General features: G+C 38.2%; 1 protein-coding gene across 6 annotated transcripts in view; it reads left to right on the forward strand.

Annotated features, from left to right (window-relative positions):
- The window catches only part of ABHD12 (abhydrolase domain containing 12), a 140,350-nt gene that overhangs the window by 52,005 nt on the left and 61,207 nt on the right, over positions 1–27,138 (forward strand). For 4 of the 6 annotated variants that reach the window (XM_027853905.1, XM_027853902.1, XM_027853900.1 and 1 more), the window contains one exon: positions 9,305–9,429. In XM_027853905.1, the coding sequence (XP_027709706.1) occupies positions 9,305–9,429 (125 nt within the window). The remainder of the gene's footprint in view (positions 1–9,304; positions 9,430–27,138) is intronic. The other 2 variants (XM_027853901.1, XM_027853904.1) reach the window with 1 other exon arrangement.

The following is a 27,138-nucleotide window of genomic DNA, read 5'->3' on the forward strand; positions in this document are numbered from 1 at the left end:
TGCCAATCTTTTTTTGAACCTGTTTTAGGAGGCACTTTTAACATGACTTCTGTTGGTAGAGGCAACCAGAAAGGTCTCAGAGAATGACTGTCAGCAGTAGCATTTGTAGAATGATCTGCCTTTTAAAGCAAAACAACAAACGCCTTTTTTTAAAGAAAGAAAAAGAATTACTTCTCTTCCAACATCTCCAGTGACATATCATTTTAGTTTAGTGAAGGATTTAATTTTTTTAATAGGTTATTTCATCATCCACACATTCTAGATCATTGGCTTCTGCAGTTGGTTAGAGTGGTTCAGGCAAGGTGCTAAAACAGAGGATTTATGTGAAATCCCCAGCTTTAGCTGTCAGTCACTTTAGCCGCAGATTTATTTTTGCACAGTAAAAGACTTGTGAATTTCTTTGACTGATGGAAGGTAGCTCTGGTTTTAGAGAGAACTGTGCAGTTATACCATATTAAGAGCCTTTTAATCATCAGCTTCTTGATCATTCTAGTAATGAAAGCTTGACTTTCTTTTAACCACCCTTAGGCTAGGAGAAGTCATGGGAGATACAGAAGAACTTGTAGGCAAAATATAAACACACGTGACATTGTTGGAAAAATGAGTTCTTAATTATGTACCTAATCTAGTAGAAGAAAAGATCAGAGATAATATTGGCCATTTTATTCATCTATGTAAATAGCCTCTTTATGGAAATAAAATAATCCAAAAGCTGTCCCCCATCTTCCTCCTCCTTTTTGCCATATGAATTAGATCATCTATTATAACTCACACTTATATATATATATCTATATATAAATATAGATAGCTAAAACTCAACATGTCCAAAACGGGATTTATTCTCTTTGACCCTAAACCCTTTACAATCCATCCTTAATTTGGCCTCCAAAGTGATTTTCTGAAAACACAGATCTGACCAAGTCAACCCTTGCCCCCACCCCCCTGCCCTAAGTCGCACTTCAGTGGTTTCCTATCATCTGCAGCATCAAATACAAAATTCTTTGTTACATACTCAAAGCCCTTCATAACCTAGTACAGTTTTCTTATACCTTTCTCCCCACCACATACTCTTTGATCCAGTGACACCAGTGGCTTCCTTGCTGTTCCACAAACAAGACACTCCGTCTCTTGACTCCAGGAATTTTTTGAGTCTGTCACCCATGTCTATAATGCTCTTCCCCTTCGTCTCCACTTACTGACCTACCTCTGTCTTCCTTGAAATCCCAACTAAGATGCCGCCTTCTACAGGAATCCCTTCCCAGCTCCTCTTAATTCTAGTGCCTTTCCTCTATTAACCCTGCATATAGCTTGCTTTCTATATATTTGTTTGCATATTGTCTCCTCTATCAGATCGTGGACCCTTGAGTGCAGGGACTGTCTTTTGCCTCTTTTTGTGTCTCCAGAGCTGAGCATAGTGCCAAGCATAGAGTAGGTGCTTTGTTGTTGTTGTTGTTCAGTTGTCTCAATCATGTCATCATGTCCAGATCTCATGTCCAATCTCTTCTTTCTTGGCAAAGAGACGGGAGTGGTTTGCCACGTTCTTCTCCAGCTCATATTACTGATGAGGAAATGAGGACAGCAGGGTTAAGTGATTTGCCTAGAGCTAGTAAGTGTCCGAGATCCAGATCTGAACTCAGGTCTTCCTGCCTGTAGGCCTGGCACTCTATCCACTGTGCCATCTAGTTGTCCTTATTGATACCTTTAGTTTCTTGCAGCAGTCATTTTCCAATATACTGTATCTTCTTTCCCTGCCACTGTCCTTTGTAGTAACAAAGAAAAACAGTTAAATAGACCAACAAAACAACAGGCACCTGACAGCCCAATCCAATATTCCACTTGTATAGTTCTTCCCTATCTAGTCATGGAAGAGAAATGTGTTTTGTTGTTCTTGGGGATCAGCTTTGGTCTTTGCAAAGAATCTGAGACTGTTAGTCTTGCCTGCCCGACCAGATTTAAGATCCTTGAGAACAGGGTCCATATTCTTTTGTTCAGAAAGTCAGTAGGCCTTCATTGTGTGTGCACTGTATGCTAAGCATTGTAGAAGTTTACAGAGACAGTGAGTATATATATACACACACACTAACTGTATATATATATATATATATATATATACACACTAACCATATATATGCTAACTAATATATGTGTATATATATATGTATATGTGTGTGTGTGTGTGTGTGTGTGTGTGTGTGTGTAGAGTCACCAGATGCTTAATAGTTAATTGCCACAGGAATGTTGCAGACAGAAAATGCTAAAGGAGTTCAGAGAAGGGAAAGATTTCATGGAGGGAGCATTTGAGCTGAGTCTTAAAGCACTGGTAGAATTGGAGTCACAGAGAAGAAGAAGGAGGTCGTTGCAAATGGGTAGAATGGTGTGAACAAGAGCAGAGGATGAGGGTCAGGATGCTGAAGTTCATAGTTCATTCTATAGGAAGATGGCTTGAGGGAACTGGATATATAAGTTTTAGACTGGAGAAGATTCAAGGAGACACTGTAACTTACTACAAGTATTTAGAAGGGGAATCTTCAACGTGGAAGAAGGATCAAGTTTGTCCTGTCTAAATCCAGAGGGCAGAATTAGGAACACTGGGTGGAAGTTAAAAAGAGTCAGATTTGGGCTTAAGGTCAGGAAAAACACTGTAATAAATTAGAGCTATCCAAAATGGGAATGAATTGCCTCAGAAGGTAGTGAACTCCCTGTCAGTGGAGGCCTTGTAGCAAAAGGTGCTTGATTACTTTTTTCTTTTGCATATGGGATGGACTAGATTACTATTGAGGTCCCTTTCAACTCTGACATTTGTTTAGTCTCTGTTTGTGTAGACCATTATGGCTGTAGTGAGAGGACTCACAAATGTGAGTAGTTAGAAAAGACTTGTGGGATTTCTAAGTTGCAAGCAGCGACTGTTGTTTTTCAGTCATTTCCAGTTGTGTCTGACTCTTTGTGACCTCATTTGGGGTTTTCTTGGCAAAGATACTGGAGTGGTTTGCCATTTCCTTCTCCAGTTCATTTTACAAATGAGGAAACTGAGGTAAACAGGATTAAATGATTTGCCCAGGGTCACACAACTAGTAAGTGTCTGAGGCCAGATTTGAACTCAAGAAGATGGGTCTTCCTGACTACAAGCCCATCACTCTATCCACTGTGCCACCTAACTCCCCCAATGGCAGTCTAGTCCAACCCATACCTGAGTAAGAGTCCCTCCTACAACATAACCACTAAGTGGCCATGCAGTCTCAGCTGAAAAGGCCTTGAAGAAGAAGGACCTTGTTGTCTCCTGAGGGAGCCCATTCTACTTTTCTAAAGTACTAATTGTTATTTAAGGTTTTCTTTATGTCAACCCAAAAGTTGATTCTTTTCACCTTCTGCCCTCTGGGGGCCAAATGTTTAATTTTTCCTCCATATAACAACCCTTCAAAATGTTTGAAAATGGCTATCATGTCTTCTCTTTCTTCTCTTCTCCTGGCAAAACATTTCCAGTCCCTTTGACCAATTCAGCTTAATTCAGCAAGTATTTCTTTATTAAGGGCTTACTATAACTACTACTATAAGGGCTTAATTAATCCAGGCAGTGGTCTGGAACCTGGATATGATTTGTTAGGGACAGATTATGGAGGATCTTGAATGCCAGGCAAGGGTATTTGGACTGATTCTGCAGCTCAGAGGGAGCCATTGAATGTTTTTCATCCACAGAGCGAGCTGAATAGAATAGTGCTTTAAAAAAATCTCTCTGATATTGGTATTCAAGAATTGATTGGAATCAATCAGTAGGCATTTAGTGTGCAATGTGTCAGGTTTCAGGCAACTGTCGTAAGATTATTTGTTTAAAAGCAGTAGCCTGTCTGTATTGGTAGAAGGGGTTTCCTCACTGGGGATTCCTTATTCCATTGAAATCACAGGGCAAGAAGAACACGTACCAAGCACTGATAAAGATAACTTGGACGAAAACAAAAGTTGAGATATTCCCTGGTCTGAGCTTACATTCTCCCAGAATAAGGAAAAGCCTGGAGTCAGGAAGGCAATTGCACCTACCATCTATGAGATCTTGAGTAATAATAATATATAATAATTATAATAGCTATTTTTATTACATAATTATAATTCTTAGCTATTATCATCATCTTTGGTAAATTGAGTCTTCCTGGGCCTCAGTTCTCTCATGTGCAAAGCGACGGCACTGAACTAGATGGCCTCCAAGGTCCCTTCCCTAGGCTTCTAGATCTCTGATCTTACTGCAGAAGTCTGGGCATGACAATATAGCTTGAATTGAGGTACTGGCAGTAGAGGCTGAAAGAAAGCAGCTAATGTGCAAGACAGTTCAAAAGAAGAATTGACAGGATTTGGGAGTTAATGAAGGAAAAAAGTCAAATAAGATTAAGGTCTCAACTCTGGTTATGACGACGTATTTCTCTTGGTCGCCCCTACAGAACCCATCATAATGATTAGGTGTTCAACATCTTTAAAGTTTCATAAGAACTTAAAAAAAAATTCTATTCCTGTTTCACACAGAACTTGGGAGCTCAAGTCCTGACCAGTAGTGGCTAAGCCATTTTCCTACTGCTTGTTAAGGGATTAAGCCAGAATCCTTTACTCTTGGGGACTTTCACAGGGCAATAATTTGAAGATCTTCTAAAGTTATAAAGTGACTTTTTGAGAAAAAGGTTTTTTTTTGTTTTTGTTTTTTAGTTTTATAATTTCTCTTTTCTGGTACCTCAGTCAAAACCACAGACTTAGATGGCACAGTAGCTCAGGAGTGAGATTATCCCTCTATCTAACCCTTGGCTAGGTGATAGTATGATTTCATTAATTTAGAAATAGCTGAATGACTAGAGCCAAAGAGTTATCAATAATGACTTGATGTCATCTTGGAGGGAGATCTCTAGTAGAATGATCAGGGATCTGTACTGAAATTTATTATTTTCAATATTTATATTTATCCTGCATATAGTTCAGTTGTATGTAGCGGTTCACATGTTGTTTCCCCCATTAGACTGTGAGTTCCTTGAGAGTAGGGACTGTCTTTTACCTTTTTTTTGTATATATAGAACTTAGCATAGTGCCAGGCACATAGTAGGCACTATATAAATGTTTATTGACTGATTTAATTATGTCAGTGACTTGGATGAAGGAATAGATGATATGCCTTATCAGATTTGCAGATAACACAAAGCTCAGATGTGTAGTTAACACTTTGTTAACTATTTAAAAGTGTCTTGAAAGGCATTAGAATGATGACTAGAAGCTAGTAAGATGAGATTTAATAGAGGTAATTTAAAGTTCTATACTTATGAAGTTTTTTTTTTTTTAAACCAAGTATACAATGGGAGAGGCATGGCTAGACTATAACTTATATGAAAAACCTCTCGGGGTTGTATTGGACTGAAAGCTTAATGTTAGCAGTGCCTCCTGGCTGCCAGAAAAGACAGTCTGATTTAAAGCTGCAGAAACAAAAGCACAGTGTCCAGGACATGGAATAAAATGGCCCTGGTATAGTCTAGTGTGGGGGTGGGGAACCTGTGACCACATGTGACCCTCTAGGTCATCAAGTGCTGCCCTTTGACTGAATCCAAGCTTCACAAAACAAATCCCCTTAATAAAAGGATTTGTTCTATAAAACTTGGATTTAGTCAAAAGGCTGCACCCAAGGACCTAGAAGGCCACATGTAGCCTCAAGGCAACAGGTTCCCCACCCTGGCTAGTGCTCATCTTTTCAGTGGGTGGGGGAACAGGCTAGAAGGAAGGAGATAATTTAGAACTCAAAAAAAATTTTTTAATGTTTAAAAAAAAAGATGACCTTGGTATATACTCTTCCCTGATCATTCTATGTCTGGAGTACTGTGTTTAGTTGGGACACTAAATTTTTATGATAAGATAGAGGGCAACCAGAATGGTGAAGGGCCTTGAGTTCTTGTCATATGAAAATTGGTTGAAGTAACTAGGTACGTTTAGTTTAGAGAAGATTTGATCAGGATGGGACATAGTAGCTCTCTTCAAATATTTAAAGATCTGCCATATGGAAAAGGAATTAGATCTTTCTTCATATGTTTGCCAAGAAACTCTAGGGTTTGGGTACCCATGATTTCACAGTCCACTAATATTGTAGAGACCCATTTCAGTTTATCAGGCTGGAATGGGTCTTGTTTCAATGCCACTTTGAGCTGAAGGTTCCCTACTCAAAGTGTTGGACTCCCCTCGACTGCACAGCTAAATACTCTTTGTATGTATGTATCATATATCAGACCTTCCAGCAAAAGTATCTATGCCTTCAAACTCATAACAAGAATACACTGCTCACCTTCCATCTCCTCAGCCCATATCATAGATCAGGGCTTCCTGATCTAAAGGGAACAGATCTTTAGCTCTGCCTACTCTTTGGTCTGTGGTCTAACTGGCATCAGTTCAGTGTTCCAACTTATCCATTTTCTAGACACCTATCTCTTGCTGTCTGTTCACTAGAGAACAATTCTCTGGCCCTCAGTCCATTTAACATCACTCTAGATCGGGCCTTAAGAATGATCTCCCTTTTGTCTTTTGGTTGATTCATGTGACTCATTTAGTCTCCTGAGCAGTAAGCATCACATATGTTCCTCCTTTTAACACATAGCATGACAGCTCTTAAGTCACTTAATAATATAAAAACACTACGAGAGTAATAATAAACTTATGTGTATACATATACATATACTATGTGAGTATGGGGAGGGAGAGAGAGAGAGAGAGAGATTACCTAGAGAGAAGGATTAACAGTGTGGCACAGTGGATAAGTAGCCATGAAAGAGCCAATACTGGTGAACTTTTTTAAAGCCTCAAAAGAGAAGCTGAAACCAAAGGAACAATAGTGTGACCACCTTGGGGCAGCTAGGTGGCACAGTGGATAGAGCACTGGCCCTGGATTCAGGAGGACCTGAGTTCAAATCCAGTCTCAGACACATAACACTTATTAGCTATGTGACCCTGGGCAAATCACTTAACCCCATTGCCTAGCCCCCCCTCCCACCCCCAAAAAATTAGTGTGAACACATTTAGGCCCACTCTTTTTATCTCTTAAAGGTGATCACCATATATATGTCACTCTCCCCAGTAAACCACTTCTCATTAAGCCTCTTTGTCTACTCTGGTGCTGCTCCCTAAGGTTCTCTTAACCTCTCCCTCCCTAACAGAAACTCCTAAGGGAGGGGGTATCCTCCCCCTTTCCCATTCATCCAGTCACCTTCTGCTTCTAATAGGTTTTACCTCAAGCTTTCCACATTTTAGCCTGGGCTTTAAAAGTGTGCTAATGATGCCATAGGCCCCAGAGCACGCTGTTTGTTACCCCATGGAGTCCATACTTCCAATTCAAATGAGATGATCTCTGGGTCCCAGTCTATCCTCCTTCTTGTTCTTTTTGTTTTTGTTCCTCCTCCTGAAATCCCAAGCCTTTTAAATGTCAGGCAGACGATGGGTTTGGGATAGGATTAACTCTTCCATTTGTTTTACCATCCAAGTCATGAAGACAAAAAATCCATGTTAGGAGGGGTGGCTTATCATTGGAAAGTTACATGAGGATTATTATTGGAGAAGTTCCATTTCTCCAAAGGATATTTGTCATCTCATTGTAGTGAGATGATTCATCTCTGCTGCCTAGGATCCTGTGTACCCCCTTCCAGGTCATGCAGCAGCTTTGTGTTCCTGCAGCTTTGGCTTCAGCTCTAGCCTTTTCTTTCTTGGCCTCACAGCTAGCCACCCCATTGGCCACCTCCCCACCAGACTCCCTGCATGGTTCCATTTGGGCACTGGGGCTCCAGTAGAGTTGGTTTTCTCTTTCTGTCTCTACTAACTGCTTTGGCAGGTGACTTGACCTGGGTTTCATTTTTCTTTAAGTCTAATTGTATGTTTAGGTAGCTCAAAGATACCACCCCTGCTAGGATGCTGTGCCTGCATGGCTATAGAGTGCCTTAGACTTCATGGTCCACATTACAATGGTGAATCCTGATGATAAGAAAAGAAGGGAGAGAACATTCCAGGTGGCAATAATAGGCAGAGAGGTGAGAATGAATAAGCTTCCCAAGAATACACAGCATGTCTGTGAGACTAGAGTCAACAAAGAAAAAGAAAGAAGTAACAAGAAATGTAGTTATTAATGGACCTGAAGTTTCATGTGGAGAAAGCCACAGATTTTGGAGCAGGGTGGTGAAATGGTGAAAATGGTTTGAAGAAGATTAGCCTGTTCCCAATCTTTTCAAGATCTGGGTCCCATTTTAAATCTTAAAAAACAAAAAAAAACAACAACAACAAATTCAGCCCCTCTACATGATGGTAGTTTTGTATTCCTCAGCAGATACCAATGGGATAATGATAAAATGGCACTATGAATTCAAGACAACTTTTAGATGAATTTTTATGTTAGTCACAGTAGCATATACATGAATTTGAAAAATACTAATACATATGTGTAGGGGACTTTCAGTCTGCAGAAGGTATGCTTGATTATTTATGGATTTGAATATGTATTCTCAAGACACTTGCTAGTATCATGGTTTTGCTGTGGATGGAAGGATGGCAATTAAAAAGCATCTGTAGGGACCTCAGAAGGGTTGGTTAATGAAGCTAATTTTAGCAGTGGTATATAGAGCCACTGTATAGATAACTGGCTCTGGTTTGCTATGACCAGCACTTAGCACCATTCCTGGCACTTAGTAGGTGCTTAATAAATGTTTATTGATTGAGACAGACAAGATGTGACCTGGTCTACCCAGGTTGGGTTTCCGCTTGTAATGGGAAAATTTGAGTTGGTTGTTTCTTGCAGAATTTTTTGCTTCCCCTCACCCACTTTGTACGCAATCCAGAGGGTTTTTAACAAGTCTTTGCTATTACTTGGGGTATTTTTTTCACATGCTAATGAGGAACTGCTCAGAAATGCTAATGAGGAGCTTCTTTGACTTTCCGCTTTGCCAAATAAGCCAGACAAATAATTTAAAGAGTTTAAAAGCAAAAAAAAAAAGTTTAAAATTACGGTTCTTTGAAGTCAAAACTAACAGCTAAATAACTTTTTACTCAGTTGCATTGATAAGTGAGAGGTCACTGTAGTTCTTATCTTATCAGTCAGTGTAAACCATTGGCTGCTACTAAAACTTCAGTGGAAAAATTTGTTAAAATAAGCCTATGTAAAGTAGTCTAAAAGAAGTTTTTACTTGCATGATTCAGGTGGGGGGAAAGACATGTTTGGATTTGTTGTGATTTTGAGGATAGTCACCATCACTGTCTACTGCAGCTATGAAAAAGCATTTACTTCAGTCTGATCATTTTAATTACTTTTCTATTCCAGAAGAAAGGGATTGTGGTTTCGCTTGCGGAAGATTCTTCTTTGGTCATTGGCCTTGTACATTGCCATTCCATTCCTTGTAAAACTCTGTCCTGGGATACAGGCTAAGCTGATTTTCTTAAATTTTGGTAAGTGATAACTTTCAAACCTGTTTATTAGGATGTTTTTAGTTTTAATTATAATTGGCATTTATATAGCATCAAAAGGTTGCAAAGGACTCAACTTATATTATTTATTTTCAGCCTTACAAAAAACCCTGAGGTAAGCACTACAGTTGTCATTTTACTGATGAGGAAATTGAGGCTCAGATTAAGCGGATAAGCTCAAGGCCCCAAACTTGATTGTAAGTGCAGGCCTTCCAGGCTTCAAGGCCAACACTATATAACATGCCAAACTGCCTCTTTTGTTTTGTTAAATAGCTTTTTGGGTGGAGGATGAGAGGAAAAGTGGGCATTTAAAAAAATCTGCCATTGAATTTTGCTTTTGCTTTTCATTTGGGGCATTCATATCCATGAATGAATCAGACAATAGCCATTTTTTTCAAGATAGCATTTTGCTATGCATTTAGCTGAAAATATTGAAACAGATTTTGTGGGTACACATTTAAAATATAGTTTAACATTAGTTATCGTTTTCCTATGAAAATTTTAATTTAAGGAACTGTTGTTATTCAGTCACATCTGACTCTTCGTGACCCTATTTGCAGTTTTCTTGGCAAAGATGCTGGAGTAGTTTGCTATTTCCTTCTCCAGCTCATTTCACAGATTAGGAAACTAAGGCAGACAGGATTCAGTGACTTGCCCAGGATCACACAACTAGTAAGTATCTGAGGACAGATTTGAACTCCTGTCTTCCTAATTCCAAGCCTGCCACTCTATTCACTGCACTGTTGAGATAGGGGTTTAGGGGTGCTGGGACCCTGAAATCACAACACATTGGTCCTGCCTGAAAGAATTCGACCCAAGCCTTCTTTCATCCAAAAACAAGGTTTATTAGAACATCTGTCATATTGACTGGACTCTTAAGGAATCTGAGTAGTGGCTAGATTTTAAGAATCTGAGCATCTTAATGGAGACAAAATGGACCTTATATACAGAAAAACTGTGGGAGGAGTCTAGGAGTGGCCAAGTATTCTGAGGGGACTGTGAAGTAACAGAATGCCAGGGACTCTGGATGTGGCCAAGGGAGAATGGAGCCTAGCTAGGAATAAGGGTGGGAAGTAGTTGGGGGCCATAGGGAGGTAAGACAATGGAGGGCTAGGCTAGGTTAAGGGTAACCGACAACTGGGAGATTGGGAGATTGAGCGTAGCCACAATGAAACCCCAATTGATGGGACTGTAGCCTCAGGTGAACACCAGAGACTTGGGCATATGAGAAAGTTCAGGGCTTTTCCTTTCTGTAGGCCAGATCCCAACCCCATCAGCACCACCTACCTGCGTGAAGAATTTTATTTTGGAAACAGTGAGATAACAATTTCTTTGACATGAAAAATTTTTCATATTCATCTTTTGTTTTTTTTTAAGCCTGTAAAGTCCTTTGAATTTTTTTTAGAGATAAATGTTTGCTTTTTAATTGTGGTAAGCTTATTAATTCAGTTTTAGGATGTTGTTTGTATGAAAATTAAAATTCAAGAGTATGAAATACAGTATAGATAAAGTGACACTTAGGCAGCGTGAACACTATGCAGAAAGCTTATGAATAGCAATATCTAATGAAAGGACAGATGTGACCAGGACTAAGGTACTGTGAGATGCTACCAACTAGGAAAGGCATTAAAAGCATAGGACTAATTGAAATGCAGGTAAGACTTGAAAACAGCTTAGCCTCTGTAACTATATTCTTTCCAACTTCTCATTATGGTACTGTTCATGAATAAGAAGAATGAGAGTTAACATTCTAGGGTTTCGGGTTTTTTTGATGACACTTAGAAATGTGGAGGCTTAGCACACTGGGAAGCAGAGAACAGAGATGAAATAGTCCCAAGCGGAAATAACAGCCAGGAAGAAGATAATTGAAGAGGCAGAGTGGGTGGGCAGTTTTATAAAAGTGAAGACATAACTTATGAACCCTGGTGTGAGAAATTAAAAACTGAGCGTGGAGAAAGGGAGGATCTGAGTCAGGATGAGAGAAAGGACAGGTGGGTGGATTTATTTGCCTTACCTCAGATAGTCTTAGGAGTTCAAGAATCTGCAGTTCAGGTGGCATAGTGGGTAGAGCACTGGCCCTGGAGTCAGGAAGACCTGAGTTCAAATTTGACTTCAGACACATAACACTCTCTAGCTGTGTGACTCTGGGCAAGTCACTTAACCCCAATTGCCTCATGAAGGGGGGGGGGGAAAGGAATATGCAAAGTCTGGGCACTTTGGGCCTGTAGAAATGTTAAATTTCTAGACATTTTGAAGCCACAAGTGGTAAGTGCTTTCTGTTAATTTAATAGATGAAGGATTTATGATTTCACAGATGTGGGGACTTTCTCCATGAACCAGTCTATAACTTAGTAGATAGACTTTGAGAGTTACCTGAGACTTGTAGGGGTTACTGATTTGACCAAGGTGAGAAAGAAAGAAAGAGAGAGAGAGAGAGTGAGTGAGAGTGTATGTGTGTGTTGGGGAAGAGGGGAAGATGAATCTAATTTCAGTACTCTGGTCAGTATACCACACAACCCATTTCTTCTGTGGTGAAAGTAATTTTTGATTTTGATTTTAGGAAAATAAAAGGGACATTTTAGAGCAAGCTGAAATAGTAAAAACAAACAAACACCTGCTTATATAGCCCTATGGTTTGTTTGTTTTTTGGTAGGTTTAACAAAGTAAAAATATACCCTTCATGATCATAAAATTCTTGTACTTAGCATAATTAAATTTAAGATACAGTTTATTCAGATAATTTCATATTTCAATTGAATTTACTTTAAATGCTTTTAATTTTTGTCATAAATGGAATTATAAGCTGCTGGACTTTAAGCAGGCTGGCATATCTTAGTCTTCACCAGTTTACGAGACTTAGACAAGCATTTAAACAGAAGAAACTGTTAAAGTATGAGAGTAAAACAAAGTTTTTGTTTAAAGAATGTATGATAACACAGTTAAGGAACACTGTGTATAAATTCCATAATGTCTTCTCTTCTAAAGTTAGCTTAATAGTCATTGATCTCTGGAAGATCTTAAGTGGTGAAGTAGCTGGATTTGAAGTCAGAGGACATGGGTTCAAATCTTTCTTTCACTTAATACTTGTGTAACTTTGGATAATTCTTGTCACTTCTTTGGGCCTTGGTTTCTTATTTGTGAAATGGGAGAATTGAACTAAATGACTTTTGAAGCCTCTTCTAGCTCTCAATCTAGGGTCCAGTGACCTCACCAGTAAGGTAAGGCAGCTGATTTTGCTACAAAAGAATTAAACCATGGTTTAACTTACATGGGTTATTAAAAATCCAACTCATTAAAATAATTTAATATTCTGAATTCTATTCAAATTTGAACTATTACTCTTTAATAAAGAAGCCTGCCTACTTTCTGCTCCTTTATTTAGGAGAGGGGGTCAGGAAGAACTAGAGTCTCATCTTTCCTCTAACTCCAAAACCCTTAGACTTCACTTATGCAAGTCAGGGCAGTATTTTCATCATTTCTAATCTCTTTTGCAATAAAAAGTCTTCCTATAATCTGTCCTTTGGAGCCTGTTCAGAGGGGTAAAAACTTCCCTGCAGACCTCTAGATCAAAAGACAGGAGGTTCTCCACTCCACAGAGCTGCCAAGGTGATTTTCAAGTGCAAGTCTGACCATGCTATGTCTCTAAGTTGTAGTGGCTCCGTATTACTTTTAGGATCAAATACAAATCTTTCTGGGATTTTCTGAAATCTGCTTGTTCATCATTTCTTGTTGCACAATAGTATTCCATTGCATTCATATACTAAAGCTTGTTCAGCCATTCCCCAACTGATGGGCATCCCCTCAATTTCCAATATTTTGCCACCATAAAAAAGGCTGCTATAAATATTTTTGCACATGTAGATCTTTTCCCCTTTTTTTAAAATCTCTTTGGGATACAGACCTTAGTAATGGTATTGCTGGATCAAAGGGTATGCACAGTTTGGTTGCCTTTTGGCCATAGTTCCAAATTGCTCTCCAGAGTGGTTGGATCAGTTCATAAAGGCACCAGCAGTACATCAATGTCCCAGTTTTCCTACACTAATACTGTTCTTTCATTTGACAGCTTTTCCTCTGATTTGCTCTCAGAGTATGGAAATTATAGTGGTATAGTATCATAAATGGTTTTGCATAAAAAGTTTTTCCTTAGGTGAGTTTTTAGAAATAATTTGTGTGGCTGAAGAGCAATAGTTTACTGGGCAATTTATCTTATCATTTTATTCATTATAAAAAAATCAAAGGGCAATAATACATACACCCATATGTACATACACATATATACAAAAATGTGTATTCATATCTGTTTCATATTTGAGTCGTAGATTTTGTTCTCAACCTACAACTTTGTCACTTATAGACACAGGTTGTTTTTCTTCTCTTCCCTTACTTAAAGGCTGGCCTTGCTTCTACCCTGGTTAGTTCCCATTCCGCTAATTTCCTGGTGCCAGCTGTCTCCTGTAGTGATCTGGCCACTTGTATGATAAATGGTCCTTGCTATCTGTGCCCCAAAACCCTTTACACCACAATCTTAAGTACAAAACAATGCCCTATCTTGAGGAGTGTGGATTTTCTAATTTTCTTTTGTTTGTCATATTAGATGGTTACAGTATTTTGCTCTTAGTCTTTGTTAGAGTTGCTTTGCTAGCTAAGAGTTTTTTCATCAATTTCTTGACTTGCTGATGTAATTTCAAACCACTGTCTAATCTGTGGAAATTGCTGGGTAGGAATTAATCCTAGTTATCCATTCTGTCTTGCAATCACTTCACATTTTTACCTTCTGCATTAATTGGTGATGAACTATACAGCAGCATGTCTGAATATATATGTACTTCACTATATTAATTAGATGTGTTGCTAAAGACTTGGTTTGAAGATTCTGTCTTTCAAGGTCATTATGAAAGTAACACAAATTTTTGGTACCAAAACCTAATTAAAATTACCTAGGAATTCTTGTGTCGATTTAGTAGACCTTTATTAAGTATCTACTAAATGTAGAGTATTGGTCTAGGCACCAGAAATGCACAAATTTTTTTAAGTTAAATACTTAAAGGGGAAAAAAAAAAGCAGTACAGCTGTCCTCCAGTAAATTCATACTCTAGTGCCTCTCTGGGACATGGAGGGGAGGAACTCTGGATTTGCTCACAGACCATGCCAGAGAATATAAGCTCTGGCAGGGCCTACCATGTCAAAAAGACTTCAAATGTGTGTCCAGTGACAGACTCTGTGTTTGTCCTAAGGATCAGCCTAGCTATACTGAGAGAAACGCATCATTAGAAAGAGGCTGACCCAGCTGATGATTGAGTTCTTTGGCCCCAACCACTCATGAAATGTTCCATTAAAGTGTGAAAGGGTTGCCATCTGTATGTTTGAGGAACGTACCCATAAGGATGAAATAACAAATCTTTGAGGGACTGAAGTAATACAGGTATAAACTGCTTTAAGATAATGAGAAAGTACATGTTTAATGAGCAGATTACTTGGCTCTGTAAAAAGGACACAACTACTATATTACTTTAAAAACAGCAGTTTCTCCTGTACCACCCCAAAATCCAAAGGATGAGTCAGTTTGTGAAAACCTGATAGATATTTACAGTACAAGAATTTGAGTTCCTATCAGAAACCACTTTCCCTTTGGCCTAGATCTATGTCTATTGGCTACTGTTTGTATTCTTGGGTCAGCAGACTGCTTCCTGAAATCAGCACTTTGAGTGTTAGTCAGAAAAAGGTCTTTATTTCCATGTCTGTTTATTATTGCTTCGTAGACACTTATTCTGATGAGGGACAAATCTTTTCTCTTTCCTGGTTTAGCCTTCCTTAGTTACCACTGAAACAGAAGCATATACTTAATATGAATGTATAAGTAGAGCCTATATCAGATTGCACATTGTCTTGGGAAGGGGAGGAGAGGGAAGGGGAGAAAATTTAAAACTCCAAATCATATGGAAGTGAATGTTGAAAACTAAAAATAAATTAATTATTAAAAAAAATAAATAGGAGCATAGAGTTGGAAGGGATCTTGGATGTCACTGCATCTGTAATATGAGGGGGTTGGAGGAAATGACCTCTGAGATATCTTTCACCTCTAAATCTATGCGTGTTTTAGTCCAGAACTATAAAGAGGGTGATGTGGAAACAAGAGGGCCCCAAATTGTTCCTGCTGGAATGTGGGGAAAGTAGTGTGACTACAAGAAGTGTGTGTGACTCCACAGAAGAGAGGGTGATGTGATTGTTACGGGGACAAGACTGCCTACACTCCTGCTTCCTCGCGAGCACATGTGCATGCACGCACACACATGCACACACACACACACACACACACACACACACACACTTTCTTAATAATTAAGTACCTTTCAGAGTTTGGGAAAATTAGAGCCAGGTACTGCTCTTCCTACATCCAACATCCTGGAGATCTCCGACCCAAACAGTCTTGTGCTGTAGGGGACGAGCTGGGTAAGTTTGTCTAAGGAGGTTTTTCAGGCGCTGTTGTAAATCAAGGCCCCAGTAAGCTGGTCTCAGGTGTTAGAAGAGTGGTCTGCGAAGAAGTGGGGACCAGGATTGAAGCACTTAAATCAATGCCACCCCTGCCATTACCCAAAGGATGAGCTGAAAGAGAGAATTACATGGACCTCTGCCACAATCTCCCATCTCTTTCCATGACATCCCTGGAGGGCACTGGCCATTTGCCTCCCCTTGTGGCCTGGCCTCTCCTTCCCTGCCCCTCCCCCAGTTCAGCAGATGCATTGCATGTGGCCTGATTGCAGATGGAGGGGAAGGAGAGGTATGTGAGCGGTGAAAGGTTTGTGGCCAGTCCTCCTCCCACTCTAGCATCTCATGACCCAGGCCTGACCATACACTTTAATTAGCGAGAACATCTGATGAAAATATGAAGCTATCCCTTAGATCTCCTCCCTTTCACAAACTCTCAAGAAAGCTATCCATGCTCTTTCAACCATCTGCTCTCTTCCACACGTCTGAACCCCTAGCAATCTGGTTTTCAGCCCTTCTGCTAAACTGAAACTGCCCTCTCCAAAATCACCAATGTTGCTCAATTGCTATATCCAGTATTTTCTCAGCCATCATTCTTGATCTCTGCAACTTTTGACAATGTTGACCAAATACCCCCTCTCCCGAGGGTAGATATTTTCTCTGTCCTCATATAGAGACACAAAACTTTCCTCCTTCTTTTCCTCTGATCTGACTGATCCTTCTCAATCTCCTTGATTTCCCTCTCATGCAGAAATGTACCTCAAGGCTGTTTTACACTTTCCTCTCTCAATGATCCCATCAATTCTCTTGGGCTCAATTGCTGTCTCTATGCTGATGATTTCCAGGTCAATATATCCAGCCCTAATCCCTCTCATGAACTCTAGGCCCACATCATCAATTAATTGCCTGTTGGACATCACTGCTAAATATCCCATGGGCATCTCAAACTTTTAAAAATTTTACACTTAAATACAAAATGAGAAAAAAAACCATTGTCATACACACAGCAGACCATAAGAGATGATTGAATATAAAACAATAAATTTCCATTTCAAGAAAACTTATGTAATAAATACTGCATATTGTTTTCAGAGCTGCCCAGCTTTTCTTTGTTTCCTTGTTGGTTTTCTTTTGTTTTCTGCTATGCTCTTTTTACTTTACTTTTTTCCCCTCTTCCCCATCCTAAAGAAAGCTACAATTAAGTGTGAATATATATACATAAATACAGTTATCAATAAACACATACATGTATGTATATATATATATACATATAAGACCATACTATGCTTATTTCTTCCTATCATCTGTTTCTCTTGAGGTGGATAGCATCTTCCTTCATAAATTCAAGTCTTTTTGCATTTTTCTAAATCAACCCACTCATCATTTATTCCTCATAAGATTTTTGAGATTAATTTAGGTATTTATAATAGTCAGAATGACTTAGTTGCTCAAAGTTATTCTTAAAACAATGCTGCTGTTACTGTAATAAATGTTCTCTCGATCTGTTCATTTCACTCTTCATTATTTCATGGAGGTCTCTCCATGCTTTTCTAAAATCACTGAGTTCATCATTTCTTATAGCAGAGTAATATTCCATCATGAACAGATACCACTATTTATTTAGCCATTCCCCAATTGACAGGTATCCCTGCAATTTCCAGTTCTTTGCCACTACAAAGAGAGCTGCCATAAATATTTTAGAACATGTAGGTTCTTTTCCATTTTCACTAATCCTCTTGGGAAACAGTCCTAATAGCGGTATTGCTGGGTCAAAGGGTATAGGTGGTTTAATAACTCCTTGGGCATAATTCCAAATCTCTCTCCAGAATTGTTGAATCAGCTCACAGATCCATAAACAATGAATTAAGGTCCTAATTTTTCCACATGTGCATCCCAAACTTAACATGTCTGAAACAGAAGTTATATCTTTCCCCCTAAAGCCACCCTTTCTCCAAACTTCCCTATTCCTATTGAGACCACTATCTTTCCAGTCACACAACTTTACAACCTCAGCAGAAACATCTGCCCTTCTTCTTCCGCCCTGCACGGATCCAGTCATTTGCTAAGTCTTGTCAATGCCACCTCTACATCTCTCACATCTGTCCCTTTCTCTTCATCTGGAAGGCCATCATCTTCATTCAGTCACTCCGTTTCATCTGCCTCAGCCATTGCAATGCCTCTTCAGTTGGTTCCATTTCCAGCCTCTCCCTCTCCAATCCATCTTCCACACGACTTCCATGAGACTCTTCTTAAAGTACAAGTCTGGCCACCTTCCTCTTTTGATGAAAAACCTTCAGTAGTTTATTTCACATTACCTTCCTTCATGCATTCTATTTTGCAGCAAAACTGACCTTCTACATGCTAGTCTCCAACCTTGACCTTCTATCTCCTTCCTCCTTTCTTCTGACCAGGCTTTTTTCCATATGTGTGGAACTTACTCTTCTCACCCCCACTTCTTAGAATCTCTCCGTTAAAGTCTCAGTTCCTCCAGAAAAGCTATGCTGATCCCCTAATTTGTTAGTGTTTTTTCCCTCCTCAGATTATTAAGTAAATACTTTTTTGAATACATGTTGTATCTTTCCAGCAGAAAGCACACTCATTGAGGAGAGCAATTGTTATTTAATTTTGTCTTTGTATCACCAGCCCAGTCTGGCACAGTCAGTTGCACTAAGCAGGAACTTTATAAATTCTTGTTGGAATGGATGAGAAGTGGCCAATCTTAGTGGTGAGCTCCTCCACCCAATTCATACCAGTGTCCTAAACTGAGGGCACCTTTCCTTCCTTTTGCCCCAGGTGGAAAAATTCCTAGTTTTATCTCTGGTCTAGTCTAATTAACATCTTCATTTAACAGATGAGAAAACTAAGGCCTAGGGACAGAGTATGGTTTGCCCAAGGTTGCAGAGCTAGTAAGAGGAAAGATTTAACTTAGTTGTTCTAATTCCTGTGTCAGAGGTTAATAATAGCTAACATTTATACTATGTTTGTTATGTAACATACGCTATGCTAAGCACTTTACAATTATTATCTCATTTGATTCTCACAAAAACCTTAGGAGGTAGGTGTTTTTATTATCTCCACTTAACAGATAAAGAAACTGAGGCAAACAAGTTAAATGACTTGCCCAGGGTCATACAGCTAATATGTATCTGAGGCCAGATCTAAACTCAGATCTTCCTGACTCCAGGCCCAGCATTCTGTCCTCTCTGAGTTGCTGCCTCTAGATCAAGTTAATCTTATAGTTCACTTTTTAAAAATTTTAACTAGATCACTCAAATTTGGCATGATGGGAAGAGACCTATAATCATTGTTTCTTTCCTACCGGTATTTGTTGCGTGTTTTTTTTTTTCTTTCATCCTTAACCTCCTTCCTCATCTCATCCTATCCCCAAATATCCTTTGTAGCAAATATTTAGGACTTCTCACTTACTCATATCAATTGAAGTCACCTGGAATCTAGCTATTTAAAATCCAATCAGAAATCTTTATTTTAACCAATACTTTATATACTTTATCCATATATACATATGTGTATATGCATACACACACACACACACACACACACACACACACACACACACACACTTTCTGTGCAGTGTGGTAAAGGCGAACAAGAGCACTGAATGTGGATGGAGCCAAGATTTGAACTTGGTTCTCCTTGCTCTGCAGGCCACTTCCTCATCCTGTCTACTGAGGTCTAGCAACAATACCAACCTCCTCAAGTACCAGGGCTGTTCCTCTTGGTTACTGACTGGCTGTGTGACCATGAGCAAATCTGTTTACCCCTTTGATCAAGTCTCTTTACATCCTTACTTTCTTCATCTGTGAAATAAAGATAATACTTATACTGCCTCATGGCTCTGTAGCCTTCACTCTGCATGTGTTTATACAAGTCTTCCCATATATCTCTGAATTCTTATTTGTCTTTTCTTACAGCACAGTAATATTCGATACTTACATATCAAAATTAATTTCAAAATCTTTCATGTGCTATATATCCATGTAAGGTTGAGCTATTATTATTTCATGCTTCTTCTCTGTCTTTACATATATAGAATGTTCTTGCCTTAGTGAAATTCCTAGATTTCCTTTTGGGAAACTGCTCCTTTTTCTGTGGCTACAGCCAGTTTGCCTTGTCCAGGTTATGTTCTAAAGGATTACCTATTTGCAGTCCATTGGCAAAGCCTTCCAAACATGAGAAGCATTTTTTTGTACTTGGGTTGTAAAATAAACAAGTTTGACTTCTGTTTGAGGCTGAGATCTCTTTTAAAAATAAGTTGTAAGAGGTTTATCAGTTAAACTCTGTGTTCATTCCCCCACGTTGTGGAGGTTTTATTCACTTGGCTGTGCTGCCAGAAATTCTTGAGTTAGCCATGTAATTTGTGTTAGAATACCTGCCTTGACCCTAACCCTCAATTCCCGTACCTATCTCAGTTGGGCTGAGCTGGCAGCTCTCCAGGAAGCCCCAGTTGACTGCAGAAGTAACAGTATTTGTCCTGTGGCCTATTGGAATTGGCAAGAGCTGCATTCATAGATAAAGTATAATGGGTGAGAGAAAGAAAACACTGCATTTCATTGGCTTTTTATTGCAGGAATCACCTATTTCCCATATTAAGCATTATGAAATCAGTTCCCTACTGTTTGTGGCTATCAGTTTGTATAATCCTTAGAATTGACCCTTAAAATTGACTACCACCTTATGAGTCAGAGGACCCGAGTTCAAATCCGGCCTCAGACCAAACACTTGACACTTACTAACTGTGTGACTTTGGGTAAGTCACTTAACCCCAACTGCCTAAAAAAACAAAACAAAACAGGAAAGGGACCTGAAAAATCATCCAATCCAGGTCCTTCATTTTAGAGATGAACAAACTAAGCTGAGAGAGACAGACAGACCCTTATCACCTCTTGCCTAGACTGTTAAAAGAGTCTCCTGATTGTTCTCCTGGCTTCCTTTTACTCCTCACTTCATTTTTTATTTTTAGGCAATTGGGGTTAAGTGACTTGCCCAGGGTCACACAGCTAGTAAGTGTCAAGTGATTGGTCCGAGGCCAGATTTGAACTCAGGTCTTCCTGACTTCAGGGCTGGTGCTCTATCCACTATGCTACCTAGCTGCCCCTACCCTTCACTTCAATCCATCTATCACACAGCTGTCAAAATAATTTCCCAAAAGCACAAGTCTGATCATGTCCCTCCCTAGCTCAAGAATCTTTTGTGGCTCCCTGTTGCCCTTAGGTTAAGGTATAAACTACTCAGTTTGACATTTGAAGGCCTTCATAATCTGGTTCCAGTCTACCTCTCTAGCCACACTTGATTGCTTGTCATTCTTCATGCCTCATACTCCATCTCTCATCTCCATACTTTTTGTAGAATCTATTCCCCATGCGTGGAATATAGTCCCACCTCTTTAGAATTCCTAACTCCCTTCAAAGCTTAGCTTAAGTATCAACTTCTACATGGAACCTTTATTAACCTCCTGTCCCTACATGATTTTATATTTAGTATGTACATATTTTATATGAATTTACGTGTGCATATTTTCCTTTCAAATAGAATGTAAGCCCACTGAGGTCAGGAACTGTTTGATTTTTGTCTTTGTAATAGCTAGCACCTAACACAGTGCCTAGCATATAGAAGGTGTTTAATAAATATTTGCTGATTGATTTACATGCTCCTTTCTACCAAATTGGCCTGCTTCTTCTTTGGCAGTCTCACATACAAAAATGAAACAGTCCCTGCCCTCAAGAAATTTACATTCTATTAGGGGAAATAACATGTTAAAATTTTAGTCCATACAAAATAAATACAAGGTTTTTTTTTTGTTTTGTTTTTTGTTTTGGGGAGGGAAGTACTAGCAGCTGGGGGTCAGGAAAGGCCTCATGTAGAAGGTGATGTTGAAGCTAAGACCTGAAGGAAACTGGAGATCTTGCTGAGAGATATAAGTAGTTCAACTCTGCGTTGTCCTCCTCTCTTGAATTCCCTAGTCCCCTTATCATGTCACTTATGCCTAGCCAGGCTTTATTCTTGGATCATTTCTACTATTCGTTGTCTTTGCTCCCACACACATGGTGCTGAATGAATTGGAGAAAACCACTCAACTGTTCTGTCTAGATCCACTAAAAATTTGTTATATAACCTCAACTGGGCCCTCACTGCTGCTAGGCAATCCTGCTGTACATACTGCCTTATCAGCTCACTATCCCACTTTCCACAATGGTTCTTCCAACCCTTTTCATCCCTCTTCAAAACTACTATGGCTCTTCTTCCCCCTTCCCTTTCTCCTCTGCTAAGAACCTTGCTTCATATTTTATAGAAAAAAACGAGGCCATCCCAGGCCTTCAGGCTCACAACCTAGGAGTCATCCTCAACTCCTCACTGTCTCTCAATGCCCATATCCAAGCTGTTGCCAAGGCCTGTTGCTTTCACCTTTGTAACATCTTCCAAGTATGTCCCCTTTTTCTCCTCTGACACTGCCACCGATCTTGTACAGGTCCTCATCGCCTCATGCCTAGATTATTCCAATATCCTGCTGGTGGGTCAGTCTGCCTCAATCTCTGCCCACTCCAATCCATCCTTCATTGAGCCATTAAAGTGATTTTTCTACAACACAAGTTTGATCATGTTGTTTCTCCCCCATCCCAAACTCCTCCTGGGAGGATGGCCTCATTTTTTCAATATTGTGATGATGAACCAGAAATGAACAGAACCAGGAGAACATTGTACTGTGTACAATGTTCTCCTGGTTCTGTTCTTTTCACTTTGCTTTCATTGATGTTCATGTAAGTCTTTCCAGGTTTTTCTGAAATCATCCTGCTTGTCAATATTTATAGCTCAATATTATTCCAAACAGTCATATACCACAACTTGTTCAGCCATTCCCCAATTGATGGACATCTCTTCAATTTCCAATTCTTTGCCCCCACAAAAAGAGCTGCTATAAATATTGTTGCACAAATAGGTCTTTTTCCCTCTCCCTTGCTGTCTTTGAGATATAGACCTAGTAATGGTATTTCTGGATCAGAGGGTATGCACAGTTTATAGCTCTTTGGGTGTAGTTACAAATTATTCTCCAGAATGGTTGGACTAGTTCACAACTCCATCAACAGTATATTAGTGTCCCAATTTTTCCACGTCCTGTCCAGCTTTTGTAATTTTCCTTTTCTGCCATGTTAGCCAATATGATAGGTGTGAGGTGGTATATCAGAGATGTTTTAATTTGTATTTATTTTTCTAGTGATTTAGAGCATTTTTTCATATGACTATTGATAGCTTTGATTTTTTTTTCTCTGAAAACTGCCTATTCATATCCTATGACCATTTATCAACTGGGTAATGGCTGTTATCTTTATAAATTTGTCTAGTTTCCTATATATTTGAGGAATGAGGCCTTTATCAGAGAAACTTGCTGAAAACTTTTCCCCTACTTTCTTGTTTGCCTTCCAATTTTGGCTAAATTAATTTTGTGGAAAAGTTTTAAATTTCATATAATCAAAATCATCTGTTTTACTTCCCATGATCCTGTTTATCTCTTGTTTGGTTATAAATTCTTCCCATATCCATAGATTTGATAGGTACATTTTTTCATGTTCTCCCAATTTACTTATGATACCACCCTTTATGCTGTTTTTTGTCATCTTTGCCAATTTGCAGGGTGTGAGATAAAACCTCAGTGTTGTTTTCATTTGCATTTCTCTTATTATTAGTAATTTGAAACATTCTTTCATGTTGTGAATATTTTGTAGTTTTTCTTTTGAGAACTATTTATTCATAGTTTGTTCTATTTAACCATTTATCTATTGGGAAATGGCTATTAGTCCTATATGTTAATTATTCATATACCTTGGATACCAAACTCTTGTAAGAGAAATTTGATACAAAGATTTTTTTCCCCATTCAACCCATTTCCTTCTTATCCTTGGTGCATTACTTTTGTCTGTGAAGAAGCTTTTCAGTTTCATGTAATTCAAGCCATTTATTTTATCTTTTGTAATTGCATCTCGTTTAGTTAATAATACATCTTGTACCAATATGTGTAAAAGGTATACGATCTGCTTCTCTTCAGGTGTTTTTGTAATCTGATCATGAATATTAACATGATGAATCCATTTAGAATGTATTATGAAAATGTTGGTCTAAGCCTAATTTCTGCCAGACTGTTTTTCATTTTCCCAGTAGTTTTTATCAAATAAAGAGTTTTTCCCCCAAGTTTGTATTTTCTGCTTTATCAAACACTGGTTTATGGAGTTCCATTTTTTTCTCTGAGTCTCTCTCCTTTGTTTATTTTGTTCCATTAATTTTTTTTTATCTCTGGTTTTCAGCCAATACCAGATGGTTTTGATAACTGCTGCTTTAGGGGCAGCTATGTGGTGCAGTGGATAGGTCAATTTACCCTGAAGTCAGAAGGACCTGATTTCAAAATCCAGCCTCAGACACTTACTAGCTGTGTGACCCTGAGCAAGTCACTTAACCCCAGTTGCCTCCCTCAAAAAATCAAACCAAGGTAACAACAACTACTGCTGCTTTATAATATAGTTTGCAGTCTGGAAGTGCCATTCACCTTTCGTCCCTAGTTCTTTTCATTATTTCCCTTTATATTCTTGATCTTTTTTTTTTCCCAAATGAATTTTATAATTATTTTTTCAAGTTCTATAAAGCAACCCCTTGGTAATTTGATTGGTGTAGCATTAAAAGCATAAATTAACTTTGGAAATATTGTTATTTTTATTATATTGGTGCAGCTTTGCCAGGAGCACGGAATATTCCTCGAGCTATTTAAGTTCTTTATTTCTTTGTACTTTGTAATTGACTGTATACAAGTCTTTTGTCTGCTTTGATACGTTAATCCCCAGATATTTTATACATTTTGTAGTTATTTGGAATAGGATTTCTCTTTCTGTTTTTGCTTCTTGGATTTTATTATTCTATAGAAATGCTATTGATTTTTTGAGGATTTATTTTTGTAGCCTGCAACTTTCCTGAAGCTATTGTCTCAGTATCTTTGCTGATTTCCTAGGATTTCCCAAGTACACCATCATTTCAGCAGCCAATAGATATATCTCCTTTTTGCCTATCTTTATTCCTTTAATTTCTTTCTCTTGTCTTATTGCTGTTGCTAACATTTCTAGAACTATGTCAAATAAAATGGAGAAAGTGGGCATCTTTCTTTCACTCCCATATTTATTAGAAAAGGTTCTAGTGTATTTCTTTGATGGGAAGAAGCATTTTAAAATCTGTTAAATACATGATCTCTAAGGTCCCTTCCAAGTCTAAATCTATAATACTATGATCTTTTATCTCAGTGACCAGTATAGGCATAATTAATTACAACTGCCAACTTTAGGGGTTAATCAATTTCTCTCTCTCTCTTTCTCTCAAAATCTGTATTTAATAGGTTCCTCTGTTTGTATCCCTTCGACTTTCAGCTGCCAAACTTTGAGTCATTCTGGCTCATCTCACTCCCTTCAATTCCAACTAGAAGCTGTTAAATAGGTTTAATGAATTGCTTTGCTTGTGCTTTGGTCCATTTCCTTTAGAGTAATTTTTCTTTGTAGATCTTCATGATACAGTGACTGGAATCATTCCAAAATTAAAGATTCTCCAAATAGGAACTAAAACTTGAAAATAACTTGGCTTCTTATGCCTAAAATTTTTCAATTTAGAGAGTCTTGTTTGGATTAATTTGTTAAACCTCATAAAATTAATCCTTTAAAGGATAAGAAATCTTATTAAGCATTTTGGATATGTTTACAAAAATTTTAATTCAACTTTTTTTTCTTTGACTATTGATGACTTCTGACTCTGCTTTAGAGTGTCAAAGTGCTAGTCACATTTTTTTTTTTGCCAATTCTTTTCCAATACAGTACTTAGGATAATTTGAGCATTCATCAACTATTATTTATTAAGAGCCTTAGTGTGCATGACATGAAAGCATATAGAGTATATTGTACTTTGGATACTTAAGAAATTTAATTGGAAAAAGTTATTTTTGAATTTAACTCCTTGTGATCAAAAAAATGAAGGAAAAAATGAAAAAAAGAAGGAAAAAATCATTTATTAAGAACCTATATGAGGCTCTTTACAAATATTATTTCATTTGATGCTCCCAACACCCTTGGAAGGTAGGTACTATTATTATTGTCATTTTGCAGTTGAGGAAACTAAATTACTTGTCCAGAGTCACACAGGCTGAATTTGAACTTGGCTTTTCATGATTCAAGGCCCAATGTTTCTATCCACTGTACACCTAGTTGCCTCTGAAGGTTATCTGTTCTTAGATGTAGTCTTAAGAATGTATGACTTCTGAAATAGCCTGAGTATTTTGAAATAAAGTATCCAAAAATAAAAAAAGACTTTCTACTGAAACTTGGATTATTGAATTTCTTTTGGTTCTCTAAAAATGGAGTTTCATCTCAAAAGTTATTTCTGCTTTTGAGGGGTATCAGAATAAATACATCAATCTGATCTTCCTTGTTGCATATCTATTCTTTTCTCTGTTGCCTTACCTCCTTCCTTCTCTCCCAATCATTATGTCTCATATCTGAACTCAAAACATTTTATCCTCTTAAGTAGTTATATTCAGATATAATTTTTTCTACCTATTTCACTTCCTTTTATTGTTATTTCATATTTATTTCTGAATATACCCCTCCTCTCCTTAGCAAACCATTATAAAAGAAAGAGAAAAGAATTTCTCAGAGCAAAGCAATACCTGTCTGACAATATGTTCAGTGTTCTACTCCCAGCCCCCCTCACCCAGTCTGCAAGGAAGGGAAGAGGCTGTTTGTTTGTTTTTTTTCAATTCTACTCCAAGGTAAAGCTTGGCATCCAACTTTCAACTTAAACTTTTTAATGATATCTCTTACATCACTTACATTTTCCAATGTATCCCTCCTCCTTCCCCTCCCAGAAAGCCTTCCCTTAAATGAAGAATAAAAAGAGAGGAAGGAAAAGAATTTCAGCAGAACTAAGTAGCACATCAAAAGTCTGACATTATATGCAATTTTTCATACTCAAATTGGCTTCTACAAAGATGGTGGGGAGGTTCATTTTCATGTAATTACATTGTGTTCAATTTTGTTGTTATTATTCTTTCTATCTACATTGTTGTCATTGTGTATATATTTTTTCCTCATCTTGCTTACTGCACTTTGTGTTAGTTTACATAAATCTTCCCATGCTTTTCTGAATTCTTCATATTCATCATTTCTT

This window comes from Vombatus ursinus, unplaced genomic scaffold, assembly GCF_900497805.2.
Source record: "Vombatus ursinus unplaced genomic scaffold, bare-nosed wombat genome assembly UNPS02010219.1, whole genome shotgun sequence".
Classification (NCBI taxonomy): domain Eukaryota; kingdom Metazoa; phylum Chordata; class Mammalia; order Diprotodontia; family Vombatidae; genus Vombatus; species Vombatus ursinus.